Source organism: Amblyomma maculatum, chromosome 8 (genome assembly GCF_055883805.1).
Source record: "Amblyomma maculatum isolate TAMU_Amacu chromosome 8, ASM5588380v1, whole genome shotgun sequence".
NCBI classification, from domain to species: Eukaryota; Metazoa; Arthropoda; class Arachnida; order Ixodida; family Ixodidae; genus Amblyomma; species Amblyomma maculatum.
Window position 1 is genome coordinate 29,901,579 of NC_139351.1, and position 24,543 is coordinate 29,926,121.

Consider the following 24,543-nt stretch of genomic DNA (forward strand, 5'->3'; position numbering starts at 1 on the left):
GGATTTTTTTCATTTTTATGCTACTCTCTGCTACGCTGGCCTTCGCTTTGAATTAGTCTGTCACCATTAGCGACCACCGTTCATCTTTCCTTCGCATTACATGTCCTGCCCGTGCCCACTTCTTCTTGACTCACAATGGAATATTATTAACTGCCGTTCTTTCCCTACTCACTCTGTGCGCTTCCTGTCTCTTGATGTTGCTTCTATCAATTTCTGTTCCGCAGCTCACTTTGTTGTCCTCAAGAGTGGGAAGTGCTGAATTAGCTATTGGATATTTCTTGTTTCTGCAATTCTCGCCTATATATATATATTGGGGCCAACCAAGACATGTCGACACAGTTTGTGCGATGCCACTTGATGTGTTAAACTTGACGAGAATTGCCTACATGTGCATGCTGGTATGTGACGTTTGTAGACATTATCTTGGCTAGAAAGATCTATCAGCTTTGTTACACAGCCACTGTTATTTGCAATTGAAGCTACTGTAATTTGGTACAAAGGCAGTTTCACAAGTGCAGGGGAGGGAAAAAATGGTGGGGCTGCCATCATGCTCGGCACACATTCAGTTGAAAACTTCTACTCTACACGGCAGGCCTGCTTGCTGGTGCTCAATTTAAAAGGCATTTTCTGACCCCAGCACACGCACACACATACACACAAAATAGGGGCACTTAAGTATCAAGAGTTCATGCAGTAAACCACCACATGGACATTTTGTGTTGTTGCTGAGTGATGGTCTTAATTTGTAGCCCTGAATAACAGTGTTAATTAGGGGTCATAGTTTCAACTGAGTGTTGCTGGGGTATAATGTGGTGGTTTGTAGGGCTTAACGTCCCAAAGTGCTTCTGATGTAATGTGTAAAGTTGCTCTCGACTTCAACATGAGGCAGTCGCATGAGGCCTTTAAGCTATTGCACTGAACAAATGCTCCTCATTGGTTTAGAGTATGCACCGTGATGCACCCAGCTTGTAACTGAAAGGGAAGTAATTGGAGTCTCGTTAAACCACCTTTAGTTCTCCGCAAGAGGCTTTTCTTTCTTGGGAGGCACTTTGCAACAGTGGCCGAATGATCTCACAACCTCTGGCATTGTCATTGTGTTTTATCAATCGGGGAATTCCAGTATGACCCCAGCCAGATGTGTGCTGTAACGCTATCGTGTTGAGTGTCCAGCCAGCTTCACTACAGCCGATGGGCCGCTCTCTGGTGTAAATAAAGGAAGCAACATCATAGGGGCATATGTTTTAAAAAGCCCTTTTTAGTGCAATATAACTATGACCTGTTCTGTTCCACGGCTTGCATATTTCCATTAGCTAAGTAATGTCCAAAACTATGCTGCTTGATTCATGCCTATGGGTGTATATTTTCTTGATGGCATGTTGTCAAGCTTGTCGAGGAGATTTGGTTGGGATTTTTTAAGCACAGGGGTTGAAGCGCTTCTCCACATGCTCCAAACTGCTTTTCCTGCTCCATCGTGCACTAAAATGCAATATTGTATCAAAACTGATGGCTGCCTATATGTTTTACCTTCAAATTTAGCGGAACATGGGTTTTTGCCACCTATTGAGTCATTATCGTGTTTCGTATAAGATCTCATTATCGTGTTTCGCGATCTAGTCCGTTTTCACGAAGTGATCATGCAGTTCAGTGCCATGTCGAGTTGCAACTCCACGATATGGGGGCCTCCAAAGTCAAAACAACGGCACCACCTCGGTCGTCGAGGTGCAGTGCATCTTGGACTGGGCCTAATAGTACAGTCAAACTTCGGTATTTCAGTGCCATGTCGAGTTGCAACTCCACGATATGGGGGCCCCCAAAGTCAAACAACGGCACCACCCCTGGTCGTCAAGATGCAGTGCAAAATGCAGGGCCTAATAGTACAGTCAAACTTCGGTATGACGAAGCTAAAAATTTCGTGAAATTGCGAATTTAGTTATGTCGATGCTTCCATGTTTTATCTGCCTAAATAAAGTAGAAGGTTCGTGGAACACTGCTTGTAGGTGGGAGCGATACCAATTCAGGAAACATGCAAGGAACTCTAACAGTAATAGTGCTAACAAGGGTACTGAATGGTCTTTTGTATATCAGGAACATAATGAGTGATTTCGAACGGACGGAATGCATTATTTTTCTTCGTGTGCGCAAGCAAAAAGTGCGCTTGCAGTACCTTTTACTCAAATCCAGTGCCAAATGTCGCCACTCGTATCATCATCCAGCATTTGCGAACCGGGACCAAAGTCGAGAGCAGCTGATCTAGAGACTTTATAGGATATTTAACGAAGTACCTTTAACGGGGACACAGTTGTATGTTTGCATCGCCCATGCCAGCTTGGCTACATACGGCGCAGCAATCCTTTGCTCAGACCCCTCATACTCATATTTTTGGTTAACGCTTTCCTGTTCTGAGTGGCCAGTGACGTCATGGCATGACGGGTCCTGAAACGTCCGTGCTGCATGTTCTTTATGCACATGACGGATAGCGCGGCGGTGCAGTCTGATGATTACTTTGCTCGCAGATTCCTGACTTCCAACAAAATTGTCGCGTAAAAGGGCAAATGCAAAATGCGGTCTGTCTGGGCTAAAGTTTTAGTTCTCTTCCGGTTGTCAAGGTGGCTCCTGGTAACACACATGATGCATGAGGACTTCGTTAAACCAAAAGTGTGGTATAAAATTATTCTGCTGAATCGCTAATATAAAAACATGGTTTTCAATAGGGCAGTGATTGCAAAATAAGAAAAATGCATTGCATCGCAAATTTCCTTACTTTGTATTTCGTCATTTTGAGGTTTGACTGTACTAATGAAATTCTTATAAGAAGCATGGAGCATAATAAGTATTCGTTCACAAGTAAATTTGAAATAAGCCACAAGTACTTCGAGGGAATTAATTGCAAAATAATGCTCTGTGTATGTGACGTAGGCACTCCTTTCCAGACTTTCGAATCTTTTTTAGAGAATGGAGAGCAGTGATCAAAGCAAATATCCCTAATTCCCCCCCCCCCCTCCCATGCAGAGTAGCATGTCAGCGAATATTCACTGGCTAAAATCTGTTTCATTAAAGAGCTCTCTCTTACCAACTATCACATTTACTCGAATGTAACGCCAGTTCTTTTACTAAAAGTAGGAAGGAAATGTCACCCCCTGCGCTACATTGGAATACTTGGTTTAACTAGGTTTAAAAATGTTAAGAAGGGCACCAGACACCGACATATTAAGATCATTCACTGTGGTAGACGTGTGCGTTCGATTGTCCTTTTATGCCAAAATCGCGCACTCCAACTCTGCGGTCAACCAGTGCGAGCCATGGGTCACAACTACTGGGATAAAGCGCCGACCTAATTTCAAACTAAAAAAAAAAGAAAAGAAAGATGAGGTTAGTGAGAACAATAAAGAGTCAGCGCCAGCTGTGGGCACTGATTATGATGCTGGTGCAGCAATCAGTGGGCGCCATCTTTTGACAAATGCTTGCCACTTACAGCAAGGCTGTGCAGATTTTGTGATCGCAAAATGATACAGGCCATCTCGAAGGAACCGAACGCGGAGGCGCGACCTCACCTTCATCTGTCTGTTAATCCTTGTAACTGATGCAAAAACGCCACCACGTGACCTAGTGTACAGGCAGCAGCCCCTCCGCTTTGTTGGCCTCCTCGTGTTTCATGGTAGCATGTGTTGGCGTGGGTTCCGTGCTTGAGTCGGCCTGCCCCCATCAAATGGTTGAGCATGTGTTCAAGCAAAATGCGTGCTCTCGTGCTCGATACATAGCTGTCTTCAAGGGTAAGGCCATTCTACTTGCCGAGAAAGTAGGAAATTCAGCGGCTGTAAGAGGATTGTGCGTCAACGAGTCAGTCAGGGGATGCAGGAAACAGCGAGGAATTGTTTAACTGCAACCACCCGCGAAAATGCTTTTGGGGGCCCAAGAATAGCTGCTTTCCTAGTGCCGGCTTGCAGTTTTTATAAGCGATCAATGTTTCCGACTGCTTAGAGTCAGCATTAAAATGCTTCAGTGCCAAGTACAGGAGCTTGCACGGGACATGGGTCTGACCCAGATCCAGTTTAAAGCATCAAGAGGTTGGGTCCAGAAGTTTATGCGAAGGGGTTTTCTTCTTGATGCACTGCATTCATTTGTCAGAAGCTGCCGGGCGAGGAATTCAGAGTCAAAAATTCATGAATTTCAGCGATACGTCATTGAACTCTGTCACTCGACCAACATGCCACTTGGGCATGTCGGCAATGCTGACCATGCCTCAGTGTACAGTAAAAGCTCATTAATTCGACTCTGACGTGACCGCGAAAAATTGTTGAATTACCTGAATGTTGAATTATCAAATAAACAACAAAAGCATGAAATTCATCCTCGCATGCAATACCTTTATTTACTTAAGAACTGCATTATGGTGGTCGGCTTCTTGGGTGGAATTCGGGCGGCAACAATAGCTGTAAGTGCTGCCAGATGTTTCGCGGCACGCACACCATGAGGGCAAAAGTCCTCCAGCACAGATAGCGCGTCCGCGGCCTATTTTACAGTGCGCCGTGGCCGTTGTGGCATCTCTTCACAGCCGTTGTCTTCTGAAGAATTGTCGGCACCCATCACTTCCTCAATTATTTCGTCCTCGGCTAGCTGTCCAGCGATCGCGACTCCATCGTCAGTGCAGACGTAATCTGTGAGCTGCATGGTGGACGGCAAGAAGTGCTGAATTATGCCGTGGTCCATGGGCTGGAGGGCTGCCGTTTCATTTGGAGGCAAAAAAAAAAAAAATGAGGTCTATTCATTTGAGGTCCAACACCTTGCTTTTGGTGCTGCAATTGTCGACTGCCATCAGATCGGTCCAGCTTACACAGCCATCATTGAAATATGCCTGAGGTCATCTAAGCCTTCTTGTTGGCTTCGTGGTTAACAGGAAGGAGCCATCATTGAAATATGCCTGATGTCATCCAAGCCTTCTTGTGTGCTTCATGGTTAACAGGAAGGAGCCATGATTGAAATATGCCTGAGGTCATTCAAGTCTTCTTGTTGGCTTCGTGGTTAACAGGAAGGAGCTATCATTGAAATAGGCCTGAGGTCATCCAAGCCTTCCTGTTTGCTTCGTGGTTAACATGAAGGTGCCTTGCGTTCTTGAAACACCTTTGTTTCTGCGCTTTCCCGGTCACCAGGAGAGGGAGACATTCGGTGCCTGTCATGTTCGCAGCAAGCAGAACGGTTACTCTCTCCTTACTTCGCTTGCCTCTAGTGCATGCGGTGATAGTTTTGTCAGGGGGAGCTTAAAAAAAAAAAAGTGCCATCTCGTCGGCATGGAATACATTGTTGGCATCGTAAGCAGTCAAATGACGATGAAGTCCATTTTGCTAGTCTTCTACCACTGCTTCGTCAACGGAAGCTCTCTCGTCGCAAACGCTCCTGAAGGTTAGGTTGTGCCTGTTCCTGAAGCGAGCGAGCCAGCCTTCAGATGCCTTAAAATAGTCTATGTTTATCTTTAAGGCGAACATCTCTGCCTGGTCACATATCAGTGGCCTGCTGAAGGGAAGATGGGCTTCGCCTGCGCTCATTATCCAGCGCATTACGGCTGCTTCGAGCTCTAGGTGGGCCGCAGTCCGAAGTCGCTTGGTTTAGCTTAAGTGGCCAGGGTAGTCCCCTTCACATCATATTTTTTCATGACATCGCGGGGTGAAGAGCTATCTTTGAAGGCTTTTAATATCTCCACTTTTATGGCTAAGTCTTTTGCTTCGTACTTTGGCATTTGTGCCGGCATCGCCATTGTAGCAGCATGCAAAGGCTAAGCGTGCAACGTACACAAAGCTGGTGCGTTTGGGCTGTCACCGAAAACGTTGTATACCGAACACGTTCGTGGAACACGATATTCACAAAAACGAATGCAGGCCGTTGGCTTAAATGATTATGACTGCACAGCAGCAAACATTGTGACGTGGCACAACGAGAGACAAAACGTAGAGCAGAGTGAAGTACCGCAAGGGCTAAAAGTGAACATAATGGGGCTAACATGCTAACATATGACGGCGACTTCTGTCTTTGGATTGGATTGGCTAATGAGGACACGCATACCGCTGGCCTGCAAATTGTTTTTCAACTGTATACTAGTGCCACTCTTTGGCCGTACACTCCCTTTTAACAAGTTTTCGCAACCTTCGTTGCACCTCCGCCGCCCCTTCGCAACGACTCAAAGGTCGAATTGACCAATGCACTGTAAAAGTTGTCCGAATTAGAGTTTCGCCCCATAGACTCTGTGCATATTTGACAGGACCATGCGGGCATGTCTAATTATCTGACCTTCTGAATTAACGGGGGTTGAATCACTGTACAAGTCTGGAAAGCACGAAGTTCGCATCAGAAGCGGAGGCAACGAAAAAAATTGGATGATCGTTATGCTGGCATGTCTGACTGATGGCCGCAAGCTCCCTCTATTCATAATTCTTTGCCAAAAGCCGATCCACAGGAAATTTTTCCCAAAAATGTTGTCATGCATTGTCAATATAAAGGCTGAATGGACTCTGATCTTGTCCTAGATTGAATTCGCTGCATGTGGGATAAAACGCCAAGTGCATTGCTGCACCCGGAAGCAGTATTGGTGGTGCTGGATGCTTTCCGAAGTTACCTGGCACTCGACTTCAAACAAAAGCTGCACCTGGTTGCTACACTGGTTGGCATGACATCCATTCTTCAGCCCCTGGACGTTTGCTTGAACAAACCGTTCGTGGATCACATGCATCATTTGTTCTGGGAATTTTTATTTATTTATTTATTGAATACCTGCATCGCCTTTGTGGCATTAGAGCAGGAGGGTAAACACTAAAGCACTTCAAAGTACAATGAACATGATACTCCGAAAAGCATACATATAGACATAGCGAACTCAGGCACTCGGGGCGCGGGATAATGCTTCGTTTGATGAGAGTGAAACGATTTCATCCGATAGTTCATTCCACTAGTGAATTGTTCGCAGAAAAAAGGAATACTGAAAAGCATCAGTCCTAAATGAATACTCTTTAACCTCCTCTTTGATTTATAAGTGGACGGTTTCAAGTGTTTCTCTCGTTTTATACTAATTTGGCCATGAAAAATGCTGTGAAAAAAAAACTTGAGACGAAGATGCGTTGGGCAATCCGCTAAATCAGGCCTCCCGAGCGATCATTTAGTATTAGTCACACTTAGGCACCTGTCGTAGTTGCCAATTGCAAACCGAGCTGCCTTATTTTGAAGGTTTTCCAGCATACTGATAAGTTCCTTTGTATATGGGCCCCAGCAAACGCAGGCGTATTCAAGCACTGTTCGCACATACTTAAATTATAGCTTCGTTTTTAGATCACAAGAGAACTGTTTCAAATTTACCTTAAAAAACCAAGGATAGATGCTGCTTTATTCATGGCCTAATTTATGTGTCTGGACTACGGCGTCTCTCATAGCCTGAGTTGCTTTGGGACGTTAAACCCCACAAACCAACCAACCAACCACCGTAGGTCTGCCATCAAATGTACCCCTAAATTTTTAGTCTCTGTCACTTTATCTAGAACGTTATTTACAGTGTATTCAGTAGATTGATGGGCCTTCTTGTGAAAGTCATCTGTACACATTTTTTAACATTCAGCGCCATTCCCTAACGCATATACCAAGCCGCTATGGCATCTAACTCTGTGCCCAATGATAAAAAAATCATTATTGCCATTAATAATTCTGTACACGATGCAATCATCTGTGAACATGCGAAAGGATGGATGCATACCAGATGTGATGTCATTGATATAAAGCAAAAAAGGAGAGATTCCACCACGGAACCTTGTGGTATGCCTGATGTAACATGAACATAACTGGATGATACGCTATTCAAAATTACACACTATTTCCGCAATACAAGTATTAACATCCTCGTCCAGATTATAACTTCGTAGTTTTATCAGCAGAAGATATATGTATGGAACAATGTCGAATGCCTTGTGAAAGTCTAGGATTACAAAATCCCTCATCAATTGCTTGTCAGTTACAAGGGCGACATTATGAATAAATTGTACCAACTGTGTAGCACAGGAACGGCCACGTCTAAATCCATGTTGGCTTGGGTGTAAGATGTATTTTTCTAGATGTTTCTTTATACAGCTGTATAGCACATGCTCAATATTTTACAGGGAATGCTAGTTAATGAAACTGGCCTGCAGTTTTCAACAGAATTTCGTGGGCCATTTTTATGTATAGGGATAACTCATGCCAGTTTCTAGTCAATGGGCACAGTTTTCTCGTTCAAGGATTTTTCAAACAGACGTACAAAGTATACTGCCAGCGTCTGTGAGAAGTGCTTGAGCACCGCTGGAGGAATGTTATTCGGGCCACAAGGTTCAGATGCGTTTAGACTATTCAGCAATTTCAAAATACCAGAGACGCTAAACGTAACAGGAGGCATGCGGTCAATATCAAGTGAGATTACATCTGTGGAACGGATAGAGTGCGGATAAACCACAACACCTGCAGGTAGGCCGAAATGCCATAGCGCATCTAGCGTTGCCAGTGGGTTTCAGCAGCCTGGTATGCACTGTCTCATGATTTGGTCCACCAGGCATTTAAGAAATGCTCCATTTCAAATGTTCTCAATGCAAGCAAGGACAGCCTGCTGTGGGAGGCAGTCAGTGACAATGATAGGGACTGTGACAACGGGTGCCAGGATGAAGATGCATAGGAGTGCCCGTTTTTCATGTATTTCAGTAAAGTTTTACTTGGCTTTCAGAACATCGCAGTATGAATTCCTTGCGTCACATTCCGGCTCTCTCGGTTTTTCTGTCATGCCTGCAATGTGCCGTTGCATTACAATCGTGGCTTTTTTTTTTTCCCCTTTCCACAGCTGAAAGTCGTCCCATGCGTTACAATTGTGGTCGCTTTACATTTGAGTAAGTGCGGTGTCTCGAGCCATTAAACAACATGTCCGCTACAAAACCTACACAAGTTTTCCTAGTGCCTCTACTGTGAAAATGAGCAAGTATTTCACACCATTGAGCCTCTTTTTGGAATTGGAATTGGAAAGAGTTGGAATTAATATGAATATTGTAAAATGGATTAAAGCGTACTTAGGAAATCGGAACCAGGTGGTCAAAATGGATGGTCATGTGTCCGCCTCACTACCAGTTCTTTCAGGAGTTCCACAGGGCTCTGTTCTGGGACCGTTGTTATTTTTGGTGTATATTAATGATATCTCTGCTGTCATGGAACCGAATGTACGACTGAAGCTATTCGCAGATGACTGTTTAATTTATTCCACAGTTAGAAACACGGAAGACCAGCTTAGAATTAACAACTCTTTACAGGCATTAAGCGAATGGTGCAAAAAATGGAACATGGAAATAAATTATTCCAAATCAACGTACATGCACATTACAACGAAGAAATCTGTTCTTTCGTTCCCATATTTCATTGGTGACAAGTGTTTGGTAAACGTAACTCAGTTTAAGTATCTAGGAATGACAATAACACAAAATTTAAATTGGGGCACACATATAGAAGAGGTGTGCTCTAAAGCACACCAGAGGTTATGTTTTTTGAGAAAAAAATTGGAGAATGCTACACGAGATGTAAGACTAATTGCATATAAAACTTTTGTGAGACCAATCCTTGAGTATGCGTCAGTAGTATGGAGTCCTAAACAGAATTATTTAAAGAAACAATTAGAAAGAGTTCAGAGGTACGCAGTACGCTTTATTTGTTGCCGATATCGAAGGACAGCCTCAGTTACAGATATGCTTTCTTCCTGTAACCTGGATTCATTAGAAATACGTAGAGAAAAAAATCGCCTAAAGCTACTATTCCAGATGCTCCAAGGACAGGTAAACATTCAAAAGGAAACATATATACAAGCGCCAGGCAAACGGAGTTCTAGAACAAATCATAGTCGGATAATTCAGCCGTACTACGCCCATAGTGAAGCTTTCAGAAATTCCTTCTTCCCCCATGTAATTGAAATGTGGAATGACTTGCCAATGAGTGTTGTAGAACAGAATGATCTGCATGAATTTGAGCGATCTCTGGATGACCATCTGCTTGAAAGTGCTATTTGATGCTTGAACGAATGTACTGTCTTCTGCTGATGTATTTAGTGATTGTGAATAATTCTATTTTCTACGAAGTTTTCATACCCTCCCTGTAAGGACCCTCGTTTGAGGGTTAACAGTATTGTTAAATAAATAAATAAATAAATAAAATAAATAACAGGCGTGCCAGCCCTATGTCAGACAAAAGCACACGTGAAGCATTGTAGGTGTGATGCACCAAAAGTGCCTGTCGCTAGACGTGTTTATAGAATTGTTGGAAAGCTATACAGAGCCCGTTGGTGGGGTGAAATTGTGAAAGGCCCAATTTTCCAAATTTCTGGAGCCTTCCACTGCGGCGTCTCTCATAGTCTGAATCGCATTGGGATGTTAAACCACCTCATAAACCAACCAAGTGAACCTAACAAATTCTTCTTTCAGGTCTGCCAGTGTTCTAAGCTCGCCTATTAGTGTAGAAGGGAAAATGCTGTGAAGGGGCATGTTGGTCGGATATTTAGGGGAATCCCACTAGGTGGAGTAGTTTTGCAATGAGGAAGTAATTACTCATTGACATCCACACAAGCGCAGTAAGTTTATGGGTGGTGTTGACATTTTGCCATCACCCATCAGCTTAGGACTGATCCGGTTCTGAAAGGGGAAATGTGGCCGACAGTGTCCCGTGCTTCTAAGTTTTCTGAAGCTGGGATGGTTACATACTAAGCACGTTTGCCTCTCTTTGCAGATCCGATGGGAAAAGAACATAACGCTAGGGGAACCACCTGGGTTCCTGCACTCCTGGTGGTGGTAAGTAGACTTCCTGCTCTGCTCCTACGGAAAACTAGGGTTTCTCGAGCACACGTCTGTGCGAGTTTGTTTTTAACCAGTTTCCTGAATAGCAGACGAATTTCTGCAGACTGCCTAAAAGGTTGCGAAAGAATTAAGGGGACACTCAAGCTTCGTCCTCTCATTAGACACGATAGCGCCTATAACACTGCCTGTTCATTCTGAGAATTACTTTTCTAATGACACAGCTGTTCATTAGCACACAGTCGTGTGGTAAAGCATACACTAGGCACACCTTTTGCGCTATTTGTGTGTCATCTGTATTGCAGCAGTGCAGTAATATTGTGGGGTTGCCTGTGTGCAACGCATGCTGGTGCCAATTCTCGCGCTGCAACAGTGGAGACCAACAAGGCTGGCACCAGTTTTTCTGTTACGTGGGCCCCTAATGCTTACGCATTAAAGGTATACTGAACAAATATCCAAGAGTATTGAGACAGCACCACAATTGCATTCTTAAGACATGATTACACTAGTACAGACACATAATTTGGGCTAGTTTTGAGCAGATGGCTGTATTTTTGACGTTTTCTGAGCGACCGCTGGATCAGAGGCAGTGCGCTCCCGACTGTGAGGCGGTAGGTGTGACGTCACATTTGCCCTCGGCTATGTCATGGCCCCGCGATCCTGTCTCCCCCGCACCTGAAGTTGGTTGACCGGCTACACGCAGTGTTGGTTTTCCCGCGTCATGCCGTGCACAATGCTGCGAAGTGTGGAATGCTGCATACGAGGGAGGTTGAGGGGGACGCGTACGGAGGGCGCGTATTGCGGACGATTGTTCGTGCTGGGAGGGAACGATAAATTGTGTGCAGGAACACTAGCAGCAAAAAAAAAAAAAGTTCGCCGGTGCGCTCTGTGAGTGCCACGGGGGAAAGGAAAAATGAACAGGTGCGACCACTCGCGATGGGGTGGCTAGGGAGGCATAAGGGAGGTAGGTAAATGTGACGTGATATCTGGTTTTGTCAGAGCATTCACAAGAGCCCTCTAGGTGCGGAAATTTGAGAAATATTCATACTTTCCGCTCATTTCTGTTCATAAAGTGGATTGTTTTGGTCACTCCCAATGTGATAGCTACCATCTGCGCTGGAAATCTCTGCGGCAATTTTTTTATTCAGTATACCTTTAAAGCAGATCCCCAGAGCATAATAATATATAATATAATAATAATTGGTTCACGGGAAGGGAAAGGCGCAGTATCGGTCACACTTGCTATGTGGACACCTGAACCGCACCGTAAGGGAAGGGATGAAGGTGGGAGTGAAAGTGGAAAGAGAGAAAGGGGAGCCGTAGTGGAGGGCTATGGAGTAATTTCGACCACCTGGGGATCTTTAACGTGTGCTGACATCGCACAGCACACGGACGCCATTTCGTTTCGCCTCCATCGAAACGCAGCCGCCGTGGTCGGGTTCAAACCCGGGAACTCCGGACAGTAGTCGAGCGTCTTACCACTGCACCACCCCGGCGGGGCCCATAGCACGAACCCACATTTTGTTTTGCTTGCCGTGAGGGGGTAACCTGGTGAAGGACAGTGTATGAGCACCATTGCTGCTTGAAAAGCTGTGGGAGCATGAAATACAGTGCCAACTTAGTGGAACGCTTGCATCTTTTATTCACTAACAATGTGCGCACTTGCCCGGCAACTTTGAGCAGCAGATTGAAGCAGGCTGTACTGATACGGAAGGGGCAGCAGTAATGGTAATACTAGGAAGTAGGATGTGTTATTAGACACAAAAACTTTGATCCTGGGTAATGGCCGGCATATCTACTGGCGGTTTTTGTATTATCACAATTATGGTGATTTTACTTAAAGGGGTCATGCCACGGTCATTACAGTTTTGTTGACAGGCAGGTAATACTGGACCCTATTATTCTATTTCCGAAAATTTAGCGCCCTAGACGCATTTCTTATTTAGAAATAAGCGACTGAAAGTTGACACCGCAAAGCTCCTCCCACCGACAGTGATCGCCATGTTGAAACGCGTGGAGCACAGGCCGACAACGGCCATCGCGTCGTCTTCAGCCGTGCCGGTGCCGATTCGCTGTATTGTGCTCGTACTTGCTAAACGAGCAGCATGACTCGCGATAAGTACATTCAACGTGTTATTGAAAATGGAACACGGACTGTTGTGAAGTGGGATTTAGTTCTTGCCCAGGCACCTTCGGCGCGACCGGTGCATTGTCCTATGGCAGCACTGCCCCCACCGCCGTAAACACCCCGCTGCGCCGGCTGTGCCTTCCGTGCAAGCTGTCTGCGCTAGCTATACGACGGATCTGTTGCGCCAGTGTCATGAAATCATGGTAATTTTTGTTCTTGCAATAATAACAGGCCCTCGAAAAAGGAAATTAAAAAATGAATGCTTCTTGCGAAACGCCGACCCATACGGTGGGAGTCCTTGCTCATAGCTGGTGTGGTGCCGGCTGTGTTCTTGTATGCTAGCTCGTCGCTGCTAAGGCGTCGTCAAAGTAAATCATATCCTTTACTACGAAACAGTAGTGTTCAGAGTAAATGGAAGTTTCATGATCGAGTGGCCCATTTACTAAAACGCCTCGCTGATCTATTACAAAGTGCCGTCCGTTGTGGCTTCGATGTGAATTTAGGCCTAGCGACGATTAGGGAGCAGCAGGCAGCCATAGCGCGCCGTTGTCCTTCGCGCTCGCGGGCGAAGCCGTTGCTGCAAGCTTGCGGCATCCGGTGCTGTCAGCCTCGTGAGCTTATCGCTACTTTCATAATGTGGCTAGAGCCAGACTTGGGCCCAACAACGAGCAGCTAGCATGCTGTTATAAGACGGGATGGCCGGGGCATTGGGTGCCTCGATGCAGTGTGCCGTGCCCTATACTCTACGTACGCTGCTGCGCGCTGTTGGGCGGTACCCGAAAATTTCATAAAAGTGCCGTCGGGCGGCACTATGTACATTACGCATTTTATGTGTCGCTTTTGAGACGTGTTTCAGTGTACAGTGTGTACACTCTTCGAGAGAGGCAGCTCGTGCACCTTTCGTAATCAAGCGCTGGTGTGCACCTAAATCCCGCCAATAGATGCTGCTATTCGGTTAAAAGTGCAACAGAGATTGACGAAAAGCTCACTTTTCGGTAACCTCAGTACGTGGCATGAGTGGTGTTTGGATGACGTTACCGTAGCTTCGCATAACCACGGTCGACGATGCTCGTGCACAGAACATGCAGCAGACGGTGCTGCATCGGCCTATGTCGTCACCGGCTGCTCCGGTTGCTAGATCAGCAAGCTGCTCACGCAAAAACGAAAATATTAGTTTTAAAAATATCTGCATCTCTGATGCAGCTGAAACTTTTAGGTTTATTTGCTTGGAACATCAGGAGCAAGATGCGATAAACAGTTTATATTCCAAAATTGGTGTCATGACCCCTTTAAGGCAAATGTGCTCAGTTTGTAGCTTTAATACAAAACATTGCAACATGGCGGCATATGATACCGTATTTCCACATATTGGCAATATTTGCAGGGGATTTATTGTTTTCGATCAGGTGCCCATTCAATAACAATATACTGCGAAAAACCGCCATGTTTTGCGACGCTGTTGGCGTCAAGGTCTTGGCAGTTTTCTGTGATCAGAAGTGCTTTCTTTGGTTGCTTGCTGAGTGTGCTTCTTCGTCTAGGCTCCTTATTCTATGTCCAGCTGCCCCGCTGGGGTGGCTCGACTACTGTTCCCAAGGATGCGGGATCGAATCCCGGCCTCGGCGGCCACTTTTCGGTGCAGGCGAAAGCAAGGCGCCCATGTGCTGTGCGATGTCGGTGCACGTTAAAGAACCCCAGGGGGTCGAAATTTTCCAGAGTTCTTCACTACGGCGTTTTTCATTGCCCGAGTCGCTTTGTGATGTTAAACCCAGCAAAACAAACTATCTCCAGTTTGTTCAGCACTTTGGTTAGCCAGGCTTCCAGTTGTGGGAAAACGTTGGAAAGTTACGTGCCCCGTTTTAATCAATCCTAGCTTCCCAGTTCACTGGGCCCAGCTCACTGCGCTTGAAAGCAGATGAAAACGTTTGGAAAGGCATTTACAACAAGCGTTAGCTGCTCCAGCACATAGTGGTTTGCCTGCGACGCTTTCAGAAACTGCGCTGTGAAAAAGTTGCAGAAACAGGCCAACAACTTCTGGCCAGCACGAACAAACAATCCGTGCTCGGGGCTGTGGACGCTTCCGTGTAGTGAAATTCATGACAGAAAAAAAAAAGACTCAAGATTCAAGCGTCTTAGAGCTGCTTAGAGAGATTGTGTCATTGCTTAGCACGCAATATCATGTGCAGGAACACGAAAAGTACTCGGAATGCGCTCGGAGTCTAACTTAAAATGGCCGCCGGCCCAGGAGCTTTTACTAGTGGGCGGTGCTTCTAGGCTGCCCGAGGAAAATCGAATGCCGTACAGCTGTCAGCAAGTAGTCCCGGACTGTCTGGGACTGATAATCGAATGTACCCAGTTTTCCATCACATCTGATGTTGTGTTCACATGGGAAGTGCCCGGGCAACTCTGTAGCCTGCAATTCAGGTTTGAGTGTGGTTATTTTCAACGATTGCTTGCTGTGTCAGTCGTACAGTGATACAGTCCGCCTTTGAGAACCATTTGGATTAACCGATTGGAGATGTGGTGCGTCCAGCACTATTGACTTGTATGGCCGTTGGTTTGGACTGCAGTGGCTATTCGACTATTCCAGATTCCTGAATAAACGAGTTTCAAATTATCAAGTTACTACTGTGTATCATATTTTCTAGTAATTAAGTTGCACCCTATTGCAAACGGCATTTATTCTCAAGAAAAAACCTTCATGTAGAGGTCACACCAGTGTATGAGATATGCCTATTCATTTGGTAATCACTATAAAAATGCTCTGAGGTATGTCTGTTTGGGAGAATGGCAAAAAAAGCCATGTGTCACAGCAGCCATGTGCAAACTATCCTTTACCTTTGATAGGTATGTTCTTCCTGCAGCCTGCCTTTTTTTGTTGGCTTCATCGACCTGGGTGCATGTTTGTGTATGACAGAACAGGGTAGTCAACTTGTGTATTGCATTGTGGAAGTGGTTGCAGGTTTTTGATAGCCTTGAGGGAAGTGTGTTGAACGCACTGTCCAAAACTTACATTTGGCAAAGAGCATGCATAGCCTGACATACCATGTTACTAAGTGCGGTATCTGTTCGGGCAGTAAGGCAGAGTGCATATGAAACCTCAACTACTTTCAGTGTAAAGGAACAGGGATTTGTGCTTTTATAAAGCATTAATATCGACTTCTCGAGGGGTGTGATTTTTTTATTATCCTCATTTAGGATCCCTCATTTGTCTGGTGCAAAGAGGGGCGTTACATCTTGCAATCACTAGCGTGTTGCAGTTTCTCTTAGCCGTCTGTTTCTTTAATAAAACTTGATTGTCTTAGTCCAGCTGTTGTTTCGTCTCGCTCTTGACTATTGTTTTTCTTTGCTGGTTATTGTGCCTATTGTCAGCACCATCTGGCTAACTGTTAGACGTGTAGGGATGTTAAATTTCTTGTGGTACTCTTGTTTATTTGAAGTAGGTCATAATTAATTATTAAGTTCTGCAAATGTTCAAAACTTGAATAATTTTTGTAGTGCAGTACATCAAATTCTGTTTTCTCTTGACTGTTTAGTTTGTGTTACCCTCCCAAACATTCAGGAATTATGAAAATTTCCTGTTCATCTGAACTTGAAGTGAAACATCATCTTGCAAGTGCCAGTACTGTGCACGGCTCACATACAGGATGTCCTTGCTAACTTTAGCCAGTTAAATAAAACAATTGAAGTAGGTCAGAGAAACCACTTGTATACAGCTTCCAGCTACTTGGCGTGCCATAGGCAATTTTTTATTTTGTAGTTAACTAATTAGTAATTAAGATAAATTTTCTAATTTGCTAACTATTGCTTTTGGACAATAAATGCAATTTGCAAAGTTAGAGAGCACCTTTTGAAACCCCCACTTCATTCATTTTCGATAAAGCCTTGCGTGTATAGTTTTTCCAAGCTCTAAAGAAAGCACTTGAAATGCAAAAAATATCACGTGACTAACGCATTAATGTGCCATGATTGTGGTGCTCTCAAACTTGTTTTGAGTGTACGAAATTAGCTACGGCAGTGACTCGATGGCCCAGTCCCAGCAATAGGCTGATATCTTGGCTATGGTTGCAGCCAGCGCGGTGAGCTTTTTGCGGCTTGCACCGTCACATACGCCGATTGCTTGAAGCGGGCGAAGAAACTACCGCAGACATAAGGGCCTGCTGCTGCAATGGGGTCGTGGAGCCAAGGCTGCAGCTGATTTCGTTCACTGAAACCCAGGTTGAGAACAGCTGAATCGTGACGCACGAATGCGCCAGTCACATATTTTTTATATTTCGCGGACTTTCTTTAGAGCTTGTAAGAAAGATACACATGAGGCTTCCTTTATTGGAAATAAATAAAAGGAGGGGGGTTTCAGAAGGTGCGCTCCAACTTTGCAAATTACATTTATTGTCTAAAGGAAATAGTTGGTAAATTAGAAAAATTATGTTGGTTGCTAATAAAAATATCCTGTGGCGCACCAGATGGCTGTGACTGTTGTGAGCGTGTATGTCGCAAAACAGTGTGCGAGTCCCATCATCGCTTAGTGCTTCGGTGCATTTGACAACTGACATTGAACTTTTATTCGCCAGAAACCTCATTGGCTGCGATCCTCTCATTATCACTGTCCACCTCAGTCAGCAAGATATGATTAAGACAAACCTGCTACCATGAAATGCTTGGGCAACACGTTGCCTTTACTTCAAGCCCTAGCCTATAGTTGGTGGGAATGCCCTGTGCTATATCCACACTTATATTGCTTCTCAATTTTGAGCTCCTACTTAGGATTGAGCTTTGCTATCTTCAAAACTTGCTTCAAAATGCTCTTGCTCATTCCCATTGTTGCGAAAGAAGCTTTTTCAATTTTTGTGCCCAGCCTATGGAATTGTTGCGCCGCTATTCTGTTTACTACAGAGAAAAAGTGCATCCATACCCATTCTACTTTTTTGCAGTTGCATAGAAAAGGTTTCAATCATGTAAAATTCAAGTTGCAGCATGTTTCTAAGCTATGCAAGTTTTACTTCAAAGGTTGATACGTATCAAAAGAAGGCCACAGTAACTTTCTTGAATATCCACAAAGCCAACAACATGTGTACTACTTTTGCTTCAGTGTTTAAACTATCTCAAAACTGGCTGTGAATGGTGTACCAACATGTTTACTCATCTGTGGGCACACATAGAATTTTGACCCTATGTATGCTAAGAAAGCCTGGCTCCGCTGGACAGGCCGCCATTGGAAACTGACCCTGGCAACGTTTAATGCTAGAACCCTAGCTAGTGAAGCTAGCTTAGCAGTGCTGTTAGAGGAATTAGAGGGCATGAAATGGGATGTCATAGGGCTTAGTGAGGTTAGGAGGCCGAATGAGGCATATACTGTACTGAAGGATGGGCATGTACTGTGTTATCGAGGCTTACCCGAGAGGCGACAACTAGGAGTAGGTTTCCTTGTCAATAAGTATATAGCGGGTAATATAGATGAATTCTATAGTATTAATGAGAGGGTTGCAGGCATCGTAATTAGGCTTAATAAGCGGTATAAACTGAAGGTTGTACAGGCCTATGAACCTACATGCAGTTATGATGACCAGGCAGTTGAAAGCTTCTATGAAGATGTAGAATCGGCAATGCGAAAAGTAAAGACGCAGTATACTGTACTAATGGGCGATTTCAATGCCAAGGTAGGGAAAAAACAGGCAGGAGACAAGGCAGTAGGTAACTACGGCATTGGTTCTAGGAATAGCAGGGGGGAGTTACTAGTTGAGTTTGCAGAGCACAATGACTTAAGAATCATGAATACTTTCTTCAGCAAACGGAAGAACCGGAAATGGACATGGAAAAGTCCTAATGGAGAGACTAAAAATGAAATCGACTTCATAATGTGTTCAACCCCCGCCATTATGCAAGATGTAGAGGTAATCGGGAAAGTGCGATGCAGTGACCACAGGATGGTGAGGTCCCGAATTAGCCTAAATCTGAAGAGGGAACGCAACAGATTAGTAAGAAAGAAACCCATCAACGAATTAGCGGTGAGGGGGAGGGCTGAAGAGTTCAGGATCTCGCTACAGAATAGGTTTTCAGCTCTAACTGAGGATGGCGACATTACCCTAGAGGCAAGGAACAATAATTTCAGAGATATCATTACTGAGTGCGCGGTAGAAGTAGGCGGTAGGATAGTTAGAGAGGATACCGGCAAGCTGTCGAAGGAGACGAAAGATTTGATTAAGAAACGCCAGAGATTGAAAGCTTCCAATCCAACAGACCGGATCGAATTGGCCGAGATATCAAAGCTAATCAATAAGCGCAAGGTGGCCGATATAAGGAAGTATAACATGGAGAAAATTGAGCATGCTGTAAAGAACGGGGGAAGCCTTAAAGCGGTAAAAAAGAAATTGGGCATAGGCAAAAACCAGATGCATGCGATAAGGGACAAGGCGGGCAACGTCATCACTAATATGGAAAAGATAGTCAAAGTAACCGAGGAGTTCTATACAGATCTCTACAGTAGCCAAAGTAGTCAGGACCGTAATGAGATTGGCGGTAGGGAAAAACAGTCAGACGTTCCACCAGTGACGAAGGACGAGGTCAAGAAAGCACTAGAAACTATGAAAAGGGGGAAATCGGCTGGAGAGGATCAGATAACTACGGATTTGCTGAAGGACGGGGGGGATATCGTGCTAGAAAAACTGGCCACCCTGTATACGCAGTGCCTGGTGTCATCGACGGTACCGGAACCATGGAAGAATGCAAACATTATCCTCATTTACAAGAAAGGGGACTCTAAGGACCTTAAAAATTACAGACCAATCAGCTTACTGTCTGTTACGTACAAGGTATTTACTAAGGTAATCGCTAATAGAATCAGGACAACCTTAGACTGCAATCAAGCAAAGGATCAAGCAGGGTTTCGGAAACGGTACTCTACTATCGATCATATCCATACCATCAATCAGGTGATAGAAAAATGCTCGGAATATAACGAGCCCTTATACATAGCATTCATTGATTACGAAAAAGCATTTGACTCAGTTGAAACCTCGGCGGTGATGCAGGCATTGCGAAATCAGGGGATAGACGAGCCGTACGTGAAAGTGCTGGAAGATATACATAGTGGCTGCACAGCAACCATAGTTCTGCATAAAGAAAGTAACATAATTCCCATAAGGAAAGGTGTTAGGCAAGGAGACACAATCTCCCCAGTACTATTCACAGCTTGTTTAGAGGAAGTATTCAGAGACTTGAAATGGGAGCCGTTAGGGATAAGGGTAGATGGAGAATACCTCAGTAATCTGCGATTTGCTGATGACATTGCCTTGCTAAGCAACTCGGGGGATGAACTGCAAATAATGATTGATGACCTAGACAGGAAAAGTAGAAAGGTAGGCTTGAAAATCAATATGCAGAAGACTAAGGTAATGTTCAACAGCCTCGGGAAGGAACAGCAGTTTACATTAGGTAGCGAAATACTGGAAGTAGTAGGCAAATATGTCTACTTAGGACAGGTAGTAACCGCAGATCCGGACCACGAAAAGGAAATAACAAGAAGAATACGATTGGGATGGAGCGCATTTGGCAAGCACTCGCAAATTATGACTAGCAGCTTACCGGTATCGCTCAAGAGGAAAGTATACAACAGTTGCATCTTGCCTGTACTCACCTATGGGGCTGAAACATGGAGGCTAACCAAGAGAGTTCTACTTAAGTTGAGGACAACCCAGAGGGCTATGGAACGAAAAATAGTAGGGGTAACATTAAGAGATAGAAAGCGTGCAGAGTGGGTCAGAGAAATAACTCAAGTTACCGACATTCTAGTAGAAATTAAGAAGAAGAAATGGACATGGGCAGGACATGTAGTGCGAAGAGAGGATAACCGATGGTCGCTGAGGGTAACAAACTGGATTCCAAGGGAAGGAATGCGTAGCAGGGGGCGGCAGAAAGTTAGGTGGGCGGATGAGATTAAGAAGTTCGCAGGGGTCAAGTGGATGCAGCTAGCACAGAACCGGGTTAAGTGGAGAAATATGGGAGAGGCCTTCGCCCTGCAGTGGGTATAATCAGGCTGATGATGATGATATGCAATTTGTGGTCAGTACAAACAAAGTGGTCTCCAGCTCATAGAAACTAAAATATAATTTTTTGCATTGATATATGTATATACTTTCTTGGTAATGAACTTTGTTAAGGTCACAAATGTGTCTTGCAGTGTCCACCATTTCCTATAAGCTTTGATATTGTGTTCCTCGTATAAAACACATACTTGAAAATTGAAACTGAGAGAAAAGAAAACCCGGTATGGGGGGAATGGGTCCCCCAAAGAACGTGGCACTTAAAGGGACAGAAGACTTTAATTTAGGTCTAAATTTTTGGCACAATGGAAAGATAGATGTCTAAAACTTTCGATTCCATAGCAGTTTTAATAAAGACTGTGTAGAAAATTTTTATCAAGAATTTTTCGATCTGTGCATGTGCCCGTTTTTATGTAGTCCAATGCTGGAAGCCATGACCAGTGACCGTGATGACGACTGGTTGACAAAAAAGATTTACCAAAAACAAATATGAATTTCACTTGCCAGACAGTAATTAGACATTTTTTTTTCATAGAGTAACGTCCTTTTCAGTTTCACACTCAAGGTTTTTACGGCACAATAATGCACGCCTCGTCGACGAAAGTTTTAGTGGGCGCTATCATTGCTTCATTCACGCAATTCCAAACACTGTGGCGCCATCTAGTGGTAAAACCTGAAAGCATGCCTCCGCCGTGCGAAAGAAGAGGTGGTTTTTATTTAAGGACGCAGTGGGGAGAACGCAAAATATAAAAAATTATGACAAGCACTGCTAGAAGAAAAAAGAACAGTGTGCACTTACGAAAATCGGCGATATTTTGCTGACATGTAGTCACGTGGGGTACTACTTATTTGTTTTCTCCGCTAGATAGCGCCTCAGTTGTTTTTATGCGATTTTCAATGCCAAATTAAAATTCTAAAGCCTCTTTTCTTTGTTATTGTAGTGCTCGATCTGTACTATATGAGGCAAGGTCTTTTCATCTCCACCATAATCTCGTAACATATTTTGGCCAGTGTTCTGTCCCTTTTAAATATGGTTAGGTTTAATTGAAATACTCGGATCACATGCACACGCTATGAAAGCGCACAATACACTGAAGGTGGTACATTCATATTGTCGTCAACACTCTGTATAATTAAGGAACCGGTGGTTGAATTGGAGCCCTTCCTAACCTAACCTAAGAAACCTGCAAAAGAGAACAGTATATGAGCATTTTACTATCTTGCATTTTATTGCGTTGTAGCGTCATGCGGCATTGTGGAAGTGGGTTGTTACAGCCTGTTTTGTTTCCATGGTGTGCCAAGGACAAGCCATGGCACTTTTTGGGCCTTCACGCAGTAGCTGTGTGTGGCATCAGTCTTGTGCACAAGACTGCAGGCATGAGCAGTTTTTCATGCATAGTCTTCTCTGTATGCAGCGTTTTCTGGGACCTGTACTGCGCGGCGCCTGAGCGGAGAGACACGTGTGAGCACTCCAGCGAAGCCAAGGCCTTCCATGACTATGTGAGTACTGCTTGTCACCAACTTTATGGCATTCATGCACCTAGAGTTAGCGAACCACTTTATCTTTTAGATGTTCAGGATAGGGTGAGTAATGATCAACTGCCAGTGGATATTTAGGAACAGGACCATTGCAACATGCTAAAATGATCTAGGAAGGAGTTCAGGGCTTCAGAAGGACATTTTGTGGTTTGTCTATTCCCTGATGCATTATTTTCTCTGCAGTATTTCACTGTCTTTGTGACATTTTTTGGCCACTGTTAGTGGCCAAACGGAGTCTTTTTTAGCGTGAGCTTGCGTCTTCGGGACGCCATGGTAGTCTTTGTGCAGAAAACCCAAAATCGCTTTTGCGCATGTGAGTGGAGCAATGACATGGGCTGCATAGAGAAGGTGGTCATCCTCCGCTGCGAATTGGCGATGCTCTCATCATTTAGTAGGAGCCTTTAGGACAAGCCATGAGCAAATTGAACATCTGATCTTCTTTTCATCACTCAAGGCAGTGCTGCGTGGCGGTTTGAGAATTGCCCTCACACTGCAAACGAAAACTTTGATGTCATTCTCTAGCTCTGTGCCCAGTTTGCTAAAGACTCACTCTGGTCAGGGTGTTGGCGGCGTGGAGATCCTTCCCAGATATGTGCGCCACCTCTTACTGATACCGCATCGTTCCTATCTCAAGTCTTCTTTGAGGAGGCCAGGTAATCGGCAAATTGTCCGCAAGGCCGAACTAAGACGAGTTCTTTGATCATGGCGTCGTGTTTGAGAAGAGCCGGAGGCGTTATTGGATAGCTTATATTGAGTGCATTTGCCCTGCACTAATTATGGACCTTAATTAATAATTACTTTTCAGTGTAAACAAAAATAGAACTGTGTTATTGTTAGTCATATAGTATCATTCAAGAACAAATGCTAAACCATGCGAAACTGAGCCATCGTTTGTACAGCTCGATCCAACCATTGATTCGTTGCCAGTTTATTAATTTTATTATTTTTTTTTATGCCATTTTTGATGTTGCCTGTCTGCTTTCCTTTGCAGGGCTTTGTCAATTCTGGTTACGCCGTCAATGGCATCGCACACGTAAGTACCTGCTTCACCCACTTACCTTGATAAGCATTTTCACACACCCTTTGACGATACTCACACGATGACCTCTCTGAACTTGCTGGTGGTAGTCCTAGAGCTGCTGTGGAGCTCATTTGAAATTCTTGGCACCAGTGGTGTACTGTGCTATTGACACTATCAGGAGAGCGCCTAGCTGAGACATTATCATGTGGGATGTTGGGCAAAATTGGTCTTTTTTTTTCTTTGTGCTGTGGCCACAACAAAATTTGTGTTGTTCCCTTGGGGCATCCAAGAAAAACTTTTTTCGCCTTGTTGCTAGTATCTGCACGTTCAGAAAATGCTCCTTGAGGCTGCTGCCAAATGCCTGCACTGATGAAGCCTGACAAAAGGTCATTGTCAAAGAGGCCTGCAACACCGTCATAACTAAGAGCACCTCTACTAGTTTTCAGCTCGCATGTACCACTGCTAGAGTGGAGTGGTCGAGTGTTGTATACTTTAGCAGCATGCTGTCAAAAATTATTCCTTTATTTGCTCCAGATACAAAGATATCCTGCTGTAAATCAGTGCAAACAGTTGGGAATGGGTTTTGAGTAAATAAGGAAAAAGAAACAGAGATTAGATTTAATCAGCTCATTTGCACCTTATAATGCGGAATGAATGACCCAGGGAGTGAATGCCTTTGCAGATGTAGGAAGTGTAATTAAAAAAAAAAAAAAAAATGTGGTTTAAAAAAAAAAATTATTTTTTGTGTGTGTGTTTTTGGCCCTGGCCCCTCTAATGACAATTGCCGGTGTGTCTTGGTTAAACAACTTTCTCGATCACTTCACAGTTGCTAGGAAGACATTTCCCTCCAAAATCTGTGTCAATAGTTGTACCAGCCTGGTTTGTGTGGTCGCCATTCAAAATGCTTCAGTATTCTTTGTTGTTGTAAATTAGCTCTGCTTCACTATGTACATTCTGGAACAAATGCTTCAGTATTCTTTGTTGTTGTAAATTAGCTCT

General features: G+C 44.3%; 1 protein-coding gene across 9 annotated transcripts in view; it reads left to right on the top strand.

Annotated features, from left to right (window-relative positions):
* Positions 1–24,543, top strand: part of Ssdp (Sequence-specific single-stranded DNA-binding protein) — a 91,565-nt gene that overhangs the window by 11,401 nt on the left and 55,621 nt on the right. For all 9 annotated transcript variants that reach the window (XM_084576166.1, XM_084576164.1, XM_084576160.1 and 6 more), the window contains exons 3-5: positions 10,756–10,817; positions 22,400–22,484; positions 23,515–23,556. In XM_084576166.1, the coding sequence (XP_084432292.1) occupies positions 10,756–10,817; positions 22,400–22,484; positions 23,515–23,556 (189 nt within the window). The remainder of the gene's footprint in view (positions 1–10,755; positions 10,818–22,399; positions 22,485–23,514; positions 23,557–24,543) is intronic.